The sequence below is a fragment of the Lutzomyia longipalpis genome, chromosome 3, assembly GCF_024334085.1.
Source record: "Lutzomyia longipalpis isolate SR_M1_2022 chromosome 3, ASM2433408v1".
Lineage (NCBI taxonomy): Eukaryota > Metazoa > Arthropoda > Insecta > Diptera > Psychodidae > Lutzomyia > Lutzomyia longipalpis.
The window spans coordinates 16085998-16098312 of NC_074709.1; the positions used below are offsets into that span (position 1 = coordinate 16085998).

Below are 12315 nucleotides of genomic sequence, written 5' to 3' on the forward strand. Positions count from 1 at the left end.
ACCATAAATGAAAAAAATAGCGATGGAAGAAAAATTTAATTTTTCTTCTTAAAAAAATATTCCAACATAAAAATCCTCTAGAGACCGATTAAGACCATCCTGCCCTAATAAAACAGATTATTTATTCAAAGTATATTTCAAAAATTCTCAATTACAGAAAATTTCTTTAAAAGAAATTTTAATTTAGAAATTATTGGCACTTCTTAATTTTTTTTTTGATTTTCTAAATGGCACCAAGAAAATTATTTAGTAATGAAGCTCTGAAGAATCGGTGGTGTGCATGAATTGACAATGTAAAACAGTTTTCTTGCCTTTGCATCATTTACAAAATGATGTCCAATATCGGTTTGCTGAAAAAAAATTAAAAAAATAACTAAATCTAAATTCCAAAGGAAAGATTGTGTACAAAAATGTGAACAATGACGTCACTTTTGTTTTTCTTTTATCTTTTCAAGGCATTAAGAATTCATGCAAATCCTTTGTTGATGACTTTTGACAAAGTAATTTTATGCTTCATGCGTTGAAAGTCTTAAAAAATCTCAAATCTCTGAAATTTTGGGCAATTTTTTTTTGTAGTTTTTTACAAACACAATCCTTTTAAAAAAAAATTTAAGGAAAGGTAATTTGAGAAAAAAAAAAACAACTAACCTGGTGTGTAATAAAGTTTCCACAGACAAAGAGGCACTTTTTGGCTCTTGTCAATGCACTAATGAACCCATTATTGGCCAAGTAGGTGAGTCCATCTGTCTTTGCCAAAGAAATTATAATGATATCTCTCTCATGACCCTGATAGCCCTCAACTGTGCTGATTAGAATATCTTTTGAGATTTCACTGAAATGTAAAAATTTATCTGTTATAAATGTTTCTTTGCGAGTTACTCAAAAATAAAAGAAGCATTCTTACGCTACTGATTGCACTAGCTCAGGATTCTGATTCCCATTGTAGGGTGTTATAATGCCGTAGGAGTATTGACTCAGAGGTGCTTTGGTGGTGATAATTTTAATGAGTGTGCTCACAAAATTTGCCTCATCGTAAATTGAGAGTGTTCTGTTGCTCGTTGGAGTTGGTGTAAATTCCAAACTAAACACCCCGTAGGGTTTCCACGGGAAGCTCGAATCAATTGCCATGGGATGAGTACTTAAGCGATTCCTGTAGAAATATTCATTTGGAAATTTCCAAATCTCCGGATGCATCCTATACTGCTCAGTGAGGTAGTGAATGGGAATTGTTTGTGAGAGACTAAGACGCTTGAAGAGTGACTGTCCAAGTCCATGTTGCATGGCTTCCTGTAAAATAAATCTCTATTTAGTTGTTCTGCATCATAAAATGCTTTCTTTTTTTCAGGGACTTATAGTTACTTTTGATAACCCTGTGGCGGGATGTTGAAGCGAATCTCCGACAAGAATGAGTGAGGACACGCCAAATTTGAGTGGTGCCAAGGTCCATGACTCCGTTGCTTGTGAAGCTTCGTCAACGATGCAAACATCGAAGGAATCAACACCAAACTTGGCAATATTGCCGCAGCTACTCAATGTTGCACAAATGATTTTGGCACGTTCCATTACACGATCCATGATGAAATCTCTGCCAAAATCTTCACCATTGAAGTAAAGTCTTAAATCTAGGATCTTCGCCCTCAGACGCATCATCTCTTCCTGCGCATCAATTGGGGGTGCACAAAATCTCTCCTCATGTGGCTTTTCCAATTCCTTCAATCGTCCCTCAAATTGCTTCAACTGAAACCATTTTTCAATCAATTTTATTGTAATCTCTCAAAGCTTTAAGAAATCATAATAGGCAATGCTTAAAATTCGATATATTGTAAAGCAAATGCTCATAATGCAAATGCCATGCAGCATACACACAGGAAGCGTATGCTAATTAATCGTTAATAATAATTTTCGTTTATAGTTTTTCCATCAATAAATTAAACAAGAAATAGAAAAAAATCTGTGTGTATACAAGTCCTAAGTTCTTCTTAATATTCTTCTTAATAATGTTGAAATGTTGATCGCTAAAGCATAAGTTTTACAGGAATTAAGGTCCATGCTAAACTATCCTAAATCAAATTTAAAAAAAAAATTAAATTAACCTACCTTAACCTCATAGAGTTTCCTGTACTCCGGATTATCCCTCACTGAAATCATTCCTTGTTTGTATGCTCTTGCGTGCTCCTCATGTGAAATACATTTAACATTCGCACTAAATCTACTTTCCACACCAAAACGGACAATATGGAAATTTTTATTTAATTCCCTCTTTATGTCCATCATTTGAGCGGCAAGATAATCCACAGCAGCATTGCTTCGTGCACAAACGAGAATTTTCATATCGGGAAAGAGTTGATTGTGGTGCAGTAGCAGTTGAAACACTAAATTGGCAATAATTCGCGATTTTCCTGTGCCAGGACCCCCTTGAATGAGGCTTATCGTTCCCCGAGGATTGAGGCACTGTGCAGAAACCTTCTCAATGGTTGTCATTTGTGTGGGATTCAATGCGTCCCTTCCGCAATACTCAAAATGGGCATTTGCCTTCTTCTGGGACACATCTTCATCCTCATGCCTGAGCATTGTTGAATCGAGAATTGTTCTGTAGAGGGGAGAATTTTCGAGGTTGAACACATACTCAAATTCCATCAAGACGTATGTTATATTCATAATTGGCTCCACATGTGCCAATGTATTCTCAATACTGGAGTCTAGATTCAGGAATGCCGTTTCGAAGGTAACCTCCCTTCCATCCGGTTCAATATTCTTTGTGTGCACAAAGAATTTCAGGTTCCTCCTTTGGTACTGGCACTCCAGAACGACCAAATCTCCAATTTGAATATTTGGTGGCTTTCCTGTGATATTTTGTGTTTTAATTACAAATCTTCCGCCATTTCTAGTTACGGATGCAATGTTAAGGAGAAGCCTCTCGGTTTGTTGGCCCTGTGGAATATGCACTTGTTTCATTATTTGTGCCCAGAGTTCCAGCATCATCAGAGGAATCATCGTACTGAAAATGGAAATTTTATTAGTTTAATAGATATTTAATGTTAAATTTAAAAGACATACTCAAGGTAGCTGCTGAAGCTATCAAATGTATTCCCAATGCGGAGGAGCGCCGTTGAGGGATTAATTAAATCCATTTTGCTGTAATTATTATGCTTGAGCCACAATGGATTCCATTTGGTCACCTCGTCCTTGACACAATTCAGCGTGAGGTACGGTACATCTGTTGGAATTTCTTCTGGAGCCGGTGACGGGCACAATTCAAAAATAGCCTCAAGCGGCTCGGCAAATTTAATCGTTGACACCCTATTTGATTCAGCTGCTTCCACTGACTCTTCCTGCACAGACGGTTCCACATATTTTGGTGTGTGAGCAATTCGTTTCTTGTGCCGTATATGCGTCCCATACGATGCTGGAAAATCACCAGAAAACTCAGGCAATATACCCAAATCAACATCAATATCGTCATTTCCTTCATTCTGATCTAGTTCATTTCGTGCCACATGATCATCTGCCGTATTAATGGTCTTTCGCCGATCCTTTATCTTTTTAGGAGCGGCGTAGACACTATCAGCTGCCAGGAGGGCAGCATCCAAGCTCTGTCTTCGCGTTGGAATTGGCTTCTTTGGTAAAACTTCTGTGAGAAAATTCCCACGATTTTCCCACGTAAGCTTTATCTTGGCCGGCGCATTTGTGGGGATGCTTCTCTTTTCCTCTCCTCCTCCCATAGCAAGATTCTTCAGCATTTCCCGTCGTGTCTCCTTAATTTCCTTGTTGCGTTTTATATCCGGGACACTCTTCACTTCATTTTGTTTGAGGACGGTACCCAGAGAAACTTTCTTTTCCGTCCTCCCCATTTCACTGGCGCAAAACCCTTATAAATGAATAAAAAGTTATTAATTTAACTAGTCAATCCGAGCCCCCAATCATGTGTGAGCAAACTCCATTTTAAGCTATAAAAGGGGGCGTATATTAGTAGGGGGGATGAATAATACGGTACCCCGAAAAATTTTTAAAATAAAAAATTCCCGTTATCTGACCCTTCAGCAGGTAGGAAATGGGAAAAATCAATTTTTTCGTTGGGGCACTATAATGGGGGGGTTGGGGCGGAATCCCATATAGCGCTTGCAACTCGTATTGGCCCCCTCTACCCACATACTAAATTTCATCAAGATCGGCCCAGCCGTTTCGGAGGAGTTCATGTGCCACAGACAGACAAACATTTCAGCTTTATATATAAGGATTAATTTTAATTCTTCAAATAAATTATTGAATCTTACCTCGAAGACTATTCCTTCGGCGTTTCTTTGGAGCTGGAATTAATTCTGGAGCCTTCCTTGTGGGCACTGTTATGCTTTCCACTGCCTGTTTAAGGATTTCGGAAGGCTTGATTGTGGGCTTGACTGAAGGCTCTGTCTTCTTGTACTTCTCATCTTTTTTCTCAGTATTTGTGTCCTTGTTGTCACTCTTCCTCTCATCTTTCTTTACGTGGAATTTTTCACTCTTCTTCTCTTCCTTCTTCTCGTGTCTCTTTTCAGACTTCTTTTCATCTGTCTTGTCCTGCTTTCTCTCCTTCTTTTTATCATCCATTTTGTCATGTTTCCTTTGACTCCTATTTTCATCCCTTATTTCTTGTTTCTTATGGCTTTTCTTCTCTTCCTTCTTCTTCTCCTCTCTTCCAGCATCCCTCTTTTCCTCTTTCTTCTTTTCATCTCTTTGACGATGTTGGGACTTTTTCTCACATTTCTTGTGATGAGTCTTCTCCTCAATACGTTCCAGAAGTCCACGAGGATCAACTGGATCCAAATCATCCATCTTGGAATCGAAATTTTCTGCTTGATCCATTTCTGGCTTTTCTGGAAGATCTGGAACTTCGGGCTGAATACTCGAAGACAATGCATCACTCTGATCAGCTTCCATAACTTCCACCATTTCTGGTGGGCATTTTGAGATCGTGATGTCATCAGTGACCATCTCCATATCATATTGATTGAGTTGATCATCCTCACAGAACGTTGAGGGACTACTTTCGGCCGAAGAGAACATGCTATATCGTCTCTTTTTGGGTGGAATGATTTCATCATCTGATGAGACATCAGGTGAAGGTGATCTTTGGCCCGATGTCGACCCACTGGGTCCAGGAATTGGCTCAATTGGCCATTGAATAGGATTGAGGATAACCCGTAAATCCTTCAGAATAACTTTTTCTTGTTTATCTTCAGTTTGGTTTTCCTTTTCTTTGTGAGATTCTTCGGGAAGTTCTTCAACAGGTAGCTCTTCATCAATTTCCTGAGGTTCTGACTTTATAGCTCTTATGAGAACCTCTTTGTGCTGACTCTGCGATAACCGTGATAACCATTTACCAACATTTTTGTCGAGATCCTCATCATCGTCGGAAATTAAATCAATAACTCCCGGAGAGTATGGTTTCCCAAAATCAACAACCGTCTTCTCTCCATCATCAATACAATCAGTATTTTCCGTCTTAATTAATCTAACTTCTTGCACATCCTCTGATATTTGTGAGAGGATCTGCATTGAATAGAGATTCTCTTCATCCTTTATCTCAATGACATCAGTCTCATTTCCCCGGACATCACCAGTAGAGGCAAGAATATTCCTCGGGGGTTCTTCTTCCTTAATCTGTACTCCATCGGGAGCATTTGGATGGATAATCTCCTCAAATTCGAGTGTATGCCGATCATTGTCCGCCTCTTTACCCTCATTTCTCAACCGAAACATAAAGGCATCGCTTCTAAATTCAATGTCCTCCTCCTTCATGAGCCCTCCAATTGCTATTACGTCGCCCAAGCACACCTCCCGAGATCTTCCCTTAACTTCCTCATCATTGACAAAGGTTCCATTGAAGGACTATTTAACAACAAGAAAAAAAAGGAATCGACTGAGAAACGACAAAATGACAACAAAGGACACGAAAGGGACTTACATTCAAATCCTCAAGCCCAAGGATTCCTTCCCGGAGGGTAATTATGCAATGCCTGCGAGAGGCAAAGGGAGAATTCACGACAATTTTGGAATGGATGTCTCTTCCAATTGAATTCTCACCCTCCTTGAGGTACAGACGGCTTCGGTTGAAGCCCAGCCGATCGAGGTACCAGCGATCATCTAAAATTCTCACATCATCATTGTCATCCTCCTGCATCCTCTTGCTCTTTCTCCTTTTTGCAGACATCACAAAGTAGCAAATTCGCTTCTATTCCTCGTTTCGTTTCCTTTAATTTTAATTATTTTTGTTTTACTGGTATTTCTAAAACAAGTAGTATTTAATGAATTCTTTCAAAAACTGTGAAATTCTTTGACAATAATTCTCCAGGGCGTCAAAAAAGAGGTTTAATTACAATCTCTTCTGCATAGCCAACAAATAAATTTTGTTGCTTTGCCAGCAGTTTTGTGTGTCCATAGAACATGATCACTGATCTTCATTCCTCAGCCAATCAATTAATTCACGCGCCAAAAATTCACACTTTTCATATCAAGATTAAACAGAGAAATTCTATCATCCGTGGAAAGATAAAATATTCCCGGAAAAAAATCAGTAGAGATTTGAGGATCCTTCAACTCGTACAAGGACTTTTTTGAAGGATCCGGAAATATTGTGAAATCATTGAAAGGTCCAAAACTCTTTAAATGCTCTATAATTTGCAATTTCTTCTTATTAGATAGGAACTCCTTAACTCTACCATGATTTTTTTGTAAGAAATTATAAATTTACTTACCACAAAATGCTGGAAAATGAATAATTTCCAGGAAATTCACGTTAAAAAAATAACCTCATACAGCGCAATGTTTGTTGAGTTTCACGAAAAAAAGTACGAAGTGATCCGAACCGTTCCGAACGTGGCTCAAGGAACGATTTTTGATAAAGTCTTCTTCCAAAAACTTCAAGGTGGTATAATTTTCTTCCGGAAAAAAATATTTATGGATTTTTTCTTTTAAGAGGTAAATTATTGAATAATTTTCCAATATTTTCAGAGGAGAAAATAACGAGTTAATTGATTAATTTGTGTGAATGATTTACAGAATGTTTCCGGCACTTGGTGTGAGTTTCCTGAGGGGATGCATAAATGGGGTTATTCCGGGTATTGTGAGGAGATCGTTCCACAGTTTACTACCCCGAGCTACAGTTTGGGGCTCCCAGAGACTCAGTTTACCTTCTGTGCAGCCCATGGATCATCTACTAGCCTGCCAAGGAAGTCCTCTGGTGAATTTAGTTTGTGGTTTCAAAGTTAAGGGTAGATTGAAGAGACGTTGCAAGGATTGCTACTTTGTCTGGCGCCATCAGAGGCTCTTTGTCATCTGCAAGACTCACCCACGACACAAGCAAATGGCCATGAAGAAGAAGGAGCACAACACATGGATTCTCACACATGCCAGTCAATCAAAAGTACGGGAATGGTAGCCTCCGGAAATGTTCATCAGGATTTTAGTTGATTATAAAGTAATTAATAAAACAATCATTTGACCAGAAAAAAATATTGGAATTTATTTCATTCTCAAAAAGGCAATACAATAAAATGTCACCTAGAGATAATTCAGTAGTATAACTATGGAAAAAAACGAAGGAATTGCCGAAGATGTTCTGCTTATGGAATATTTAAGGTGTCTTCTATAAAGCTAGAGAGGATCTTTTTTTAAACTTGTTTTTAATTTTGTTTTAAACCCCCACAGAGCCGCGCTAAAAAAGAAGAAGTCTCAAACGTGAGATTATTTACAATTAATTTCCTGGTAAGCCCCCCTGGTTAATATCAGAGGGGCACTGCGTAAGTTTCCTTCCTCCCACCCTCATAAAAGACTCAATGTGAATTTCTAAGGCGAACTTCGCCAGGATTATGCTGCGTCCCACGTGCTGAGAGACTTTACGACACACTCACTTGCTCCGTCTTCTTCGTGACATCCTCAACAGTGGCCTCCTTATCGGCGACTTCCTCAAAATTCTCCACAAGCTCCGGCACATCATCTTCCTCGTTGAGGAGCTTCTCGTTGCAAACCACATCATTGGCCAGGCGTTTCAGATGATTGAGACCTTCGGGGCCGAGTTGTGTGAGAATACCCGGCAGCATGTCAACAATCTACTCATGTTATTCCCAATACCACAAAGGAAAACCACAGCGTCCGGGAAACAAAGGGGCAAAGCGAGAAAAAAGAGAAAAGAAAAAAAGCGTGGTTATCGTGACCTTCGAACTCCATTTGCATTGCGGGGCCTGTCAAAAAATGCGACGCACCTGCTTATTCTCCCCATGCCCTGTGATGGCGAACGTATTGGCGGCAAGGGATGCCTGAGCCTTGGGATTGTTGAAATGAATCACACTCCCATCGTTCTTTATCATGTTCACCTCCTCAATGCCGGGAATTGTGTTCACTGCCAGCTTCTTCAGTGAAGCTTGCAACTTTTTGTCATCCGTGGCCGCCGTCTGGTGGATCACCTTCTTCTTTCGCCTCGGTGTACCCTTTCCACCGATGCGCACCGACTCCTGCAGCTTCTTTAACTTTTCAGCATTCATTTTCAACAGCAAACAACTACCGCAATGGCCGGAAATATCAATTTAACTTGTCTTTTTCTCCACTTTTTGCACTTGCACGCGTTTCCGAACTTTGCAGGCGGAGCTTTTATTGAACCCTTCAAATAATTTCTTGTCTTTCTCAACACACGAGACTATTTGACATAACCTCAACCTGCACCCCATAAAGAGTGTCTCCATGGACAATTCTGTATATTTTCCGTAGATTCATTATCCATGTCATGGATGTCATGGGACAAAAACAGAAAGTTTCAATGACATTTTTGCACCGAGGAAAAAAGGTGAGGTTATGTCACGCGCCAGTCTGTTTTGAGCCAATAAATCCGACGCAATCTGATTAGTTTCGCAGGTGTTTGTATTTTGCAATGAGAATAGCCGTGGAAGGATGTGCTCATGGAGAGCTTGAGAAGATCTACGACACAGTGGGGCTCATTGAGAAGGAGCAAGGTATCAAAGTAGACCTTCTCATTTGCTGTGGAGACTTCCAATCCACGCGAAATCTTGAGGATCTCAACTGTATGGCAGTGCCGCCAAAATATCGTGACATTTGTACATTTTACAAGTAAATCCCGCCATAAATGGTCAGGAAAAGGGACTTATGAGCTCTTTACTTCCCTTTCCAGGTACTACAGTGGAGAGAAAAAGGCTCCCATTTTGACAATCTTCATTGGAGGCAATCACGAGGCATCTAATTACCTCCAGGAACTTCCCTATGGAGGTTGGGTAGCACCAAGAATCTACTATTTGGGCTATGCTGGGGTTGTGTCTGTCGGTGGAATCAGGATTGCGGGACTTTCGGGGATTTTCAAGGCTCACGACTACCATAAGGGGCACTTTGAGATGGCCCCATACACGGAAAGTACCGTCCGGAGTGTCTACCACATTAGAAATCTTGAGGTTTTTCGACTGAAGCAGCTTTCAGGACAGCTAGACATCTGTATTTCACACGACTGGCCACGTGGGATCTACCACCATGGCAATGCTGAGCAATTAATGCGCTTCAAGCCCTTCTTCCGTGAGGAGATTGAGAAGAATACATTGGGCAATGAAACTTGTGAAGATCTCCTTAACATTTTGAAGCCAAGTTATTGGTTTTCTGCCCATCTCCACTGTAAATTTGCCGCAGCTGTGAAACATTCCAGTGAAGGTGGAGAAGAAAAAGTCACAAAATTCCTGGCACTGGATAAATGCCTTCCAAACAGGAGATTTTTGCAAATCCTCGAAGTAGGGGAAGATATTTCATCGCAGGAAGATCTCAAGCTCATATACGACCTCGAATGGTTGGCAATACTCATGCTGACCAATCATTTGCTTAGCGTGAAGCACGTAGCAAACTACATGCCAGGTCCAGGTGGAACAGAACGCCACAATTATACCCCAACAGATGAGGAAAAAGCCACAGTGGAGGAGAGATTAGGGAGGAATCTTGAAATCCCTGAGAATTTTGTTCCAACTGTGGCAGCATTCAATCCAGATACAGATCAGAAGACACACAGTCAACCTGCGGCACAGATAAATCCTCAAACAACACTCTTTTGCGATACTCTCGGGATTGATGATCCTCTACGCTTACTCATGATCCTCCGGAAGCAACCACTGAATCTTGGAACTGCCGTAGAGATGCCATCATGGAATGATGAGACTATCAATACGGAAGATGACGAGGAAGAAGCAACAGTGGTACCTTCGGGAGAGGCTGATGAAGAAAATCCCGAAGGAGATGAAACATTTGTTAGCTTCAGTACAGCAGATTCAGCGGAAAACCTTCTGGAAACTTCTACGGAACATTTGAGTGTAACACCACCTGTAAAGAGATTCCGTGGTCGCAATCAAGCACTCTACTCCACTCCGGAAGAGTCCTAGTGGATGGATACGCATACTTTGTGCAATCCTGGCCATAAAAATGTACAAAAAAAACCCAGTGGAAAAGTAAAAAATACCATAATTTTTCAAAATTGGCGCGTCTTTCTTTTGCCTAAAATGGCGCTGTAGTCGACTGAACGTCAACTCGGTCAACATAACCTCAATCATTAGTTTTGTTTATTATCATTTTGTGAAAGTATCGCAGGAAAATTTGTGAAAATCACAACAATGCCGAAGTACTATTGTGATTATTGTGACACGTACCTCACACACGACTCCCCAAGTGTACGGAAAACTCACTGTACGGGCAGAAAGCACAAGGACAATGTGAAATTTTACTATCAGAAATGGATGGAGGAGCAGGCACAGCATTTAATTGATGCAACAACAGCAGCTTTCAAAGCGGGCAAAATTCCCCAGAATCCCTTTGCACAGCCCCCGCCGAAGGGTGTTACTATCCCACCGCCAAATACACTTGCACCTCCACCACGACCGGGTGGAATGATGCCCGCGGGGATCCCTCACGGTGCTGGGATGCCGCAAATGATGATGGGACCACACATGATGGGTATTCGACCGCCGTCAATGATGGGCCTGGGACCTGGAATGATGGCGCCCCCACCACAGTACCGCTCCATGCCACCACCTCAAATGAAGCAGTAAAAAAAATAACTCGTGTGTAAATTCTTTCTAATATTAAACTTTATTTCAATAAAAGAGCTGATGAGAGAAATCTTCCGGAAGTTTAAAGACTGGTGGGTGGGTGATTTACGCGCCTTTGCGCCACTTTTCGCATGTCTTTGTCTCTGTCATGGGCTTTCCGGCAACACCGCATGTTCCAATGCCCACTCGCCCATTCACATTGTCTGGCGACGCGAAGATACTCTTTGGTACGCCACCAGATTTCTTTGCACTCTTCGTCGTGAATGCCAGCCACTTATTCTTCTCTGTTTCACGCTCCTGTTCTAGTTCCTTGAATCGCTGCTGCTTTTTCATTTTCTTCTTCTTCAAGTACTCCTTCTGATTTGGATGGCGTCGCTTGTTGCTACTACTCGATGGGAACACCTCATTGCGTGCCTGGCGCTCCCGGAGCTCCCTGAGTGTTGTTGTGCTGCGATTCTGATATGCTTCAAAAATAACACTAACCTCCCCGCTCACGGTGATACCCTCAATTGTCGCATCATAATATTGTCCGTCCTCTGTCCATTTTGCCTGGCACTTATCACCAATCTTCCACTTGGCTTTCTGATCTTCATCCGCTTGGATGCGTTCAGCCGCCCTCAAAACCTGCTCAATGTCATCATCGTACAGCGATGATGAGGGCTTCTCTGTGTCTGGCCCAATGTACGATGATTTCTTCTGCTCCTCTAGCTGTGTCTTTATAAGATCCCGCGTCAATTCAATCACCTCATCCAGATCCTTTTTGAGTTTCAGCAATTCCTGATTTTCTGGATCTGAGAGCAAAGCCACTTCAACCTACAATAAGACGTTTTATTTGTATTTTCTCTTGCTAAAATTTATTGAAATTTCATTACCTGCTGCAGCTGGAGTTTGTAGTTTTGCAGATCATCCGCCATTGTAAGGAAAATTATTGGAAAATCTCGAAAATGTTAAGTGAATTCAGCTCACAAACGTTTACAAAACAAAAGGTTTTGACAGCTCATTAACCCATTAAAGAATTTCTTTTGTCTTCATAACAAGGCTAAGAGTTTCTTACGACGCGTCACAAGAAAAAAATTGAATTTTCCTTTTTTCCAAAATGTGCAAAATATTAAAGAAAATAACATAATGTCTTAGGACATGTCCTAAATGTCTTATCGTGAAAATGAAACGTTTTTTGAATAATTTACCATTTTAGATTTTTTTTCAGGAAAGCTTATAGAAAAACGAGGATATGTCCTTGGAAATTCTGCAGAAT

At 40.7% G+C, this 12315-nt stretch overlaps 5 protein-coding genes across 5 annotated transcripts; 2 read left to right on the plus strand and 3 right to left on the minus strand.

The window, feature by feature from the left end:
• Positions 1-120: 120 nt before the first annotated feature.
• Positions 121-7333, minus strand: LOC129793340 (uncharacterized). Its single transcript, XM_055833234.1, has 9 exons — positions 6732-7333; positions 5942-6227; positions 4275-5865; positions 3058-3868; positions 2098-2998; positions 1360-1737; positions 905-1287; positions 649-832; positions 121-350 (listed from the first exon to the last, which is right to left on the minus strand). The coding sequence occupies exons 2-9, from the start codon at positions 6185-6187 to the stop codon at positions 243-245; spliced, it is 4602 nt and encodes a 1533-aa protein (XP_055689209.1). The 5' UTR covers positions 6188-6227; positions 6732-7333; the 3' UTR covers positions 121-242.
• A 139-nt stretch (positions 7334-7472) lies between these two features.
• LOC129793425 (transcription factor BTF3 homolog 4-like) lies at positions 7473-8684 on the minus strand. Its single transcript, XM_055833430.1, has 2 exons — positions 8238-8684; positions 7473-8084 (listed from the first exon to the last, which is right to left on the minus strand). The coding sequence occupies exons 1-2, from the start codon at positions 8514-8516 to the stop codon at positions 7872-7874; spliced, it is 492 nt and encodes a 163-aa protein (XP_055689405.1). The 5' UTR covers positions 8517-8684; the 3' UTR covers positions 7473-7871.
• A 191-nt stretch (positions 8685-8875) lies between these two features.
• Positions 8876-10489, plus strand: LOC129793382 (lariat debranching enzyme). Its single transcript, XM_055833357.1, has 2 exons — positions 8876-9096; positions 9158-10489. Exons 1-2 carry the CDS (start codon positions 8900-8902, stop codon positions 10395-10397), a joined length of 1437 nt encoding a protein of 478 aa, XP_055689332.1. The 5' UTR covers positions 8876-8899; the 3' UTR covers positions 10398-10489.
• Positions 10490-10556: 67 nt separating this feature from the next.
• LOC129793429 (U1 small nuclear ribonucleoprotein C) lies at positions 10557-11130 on the plus strand. Its single transcript, XM_055833438.1, has one exon. The coding sequence runs from the start codon at positions 10626-10628 to the stop codon at positions 11058-11060; it is 435 nt and encodes a 144-aa protein (XP_055689413.1). The 5' UTR covers positions 10557-10625; the 3' UTR covers positions 11061-11130.
• LOC129793415 (survival of motor neuron-related-splicing factor 30) lies at positions 11082-12076 on the minus strand. The gene is made up of 2 exons (XM_055833418.1): positions 11933-12076; positions 11082-11873 (listed from the first exon to the last, which is right to left on the minus strand). Exons 1-2 carry the CDS (start codon positions 11972-11974, stop codon positions 11166-11168), a joined length of 750 nt encoding a protein of 249 aa, XP_055689393.1. The 5' UTR covers positions 11975-12076; the 3' UTR covers positions 11082-11165.
• Positions 12077-12315: the final 239 nt, after the last annotated feature.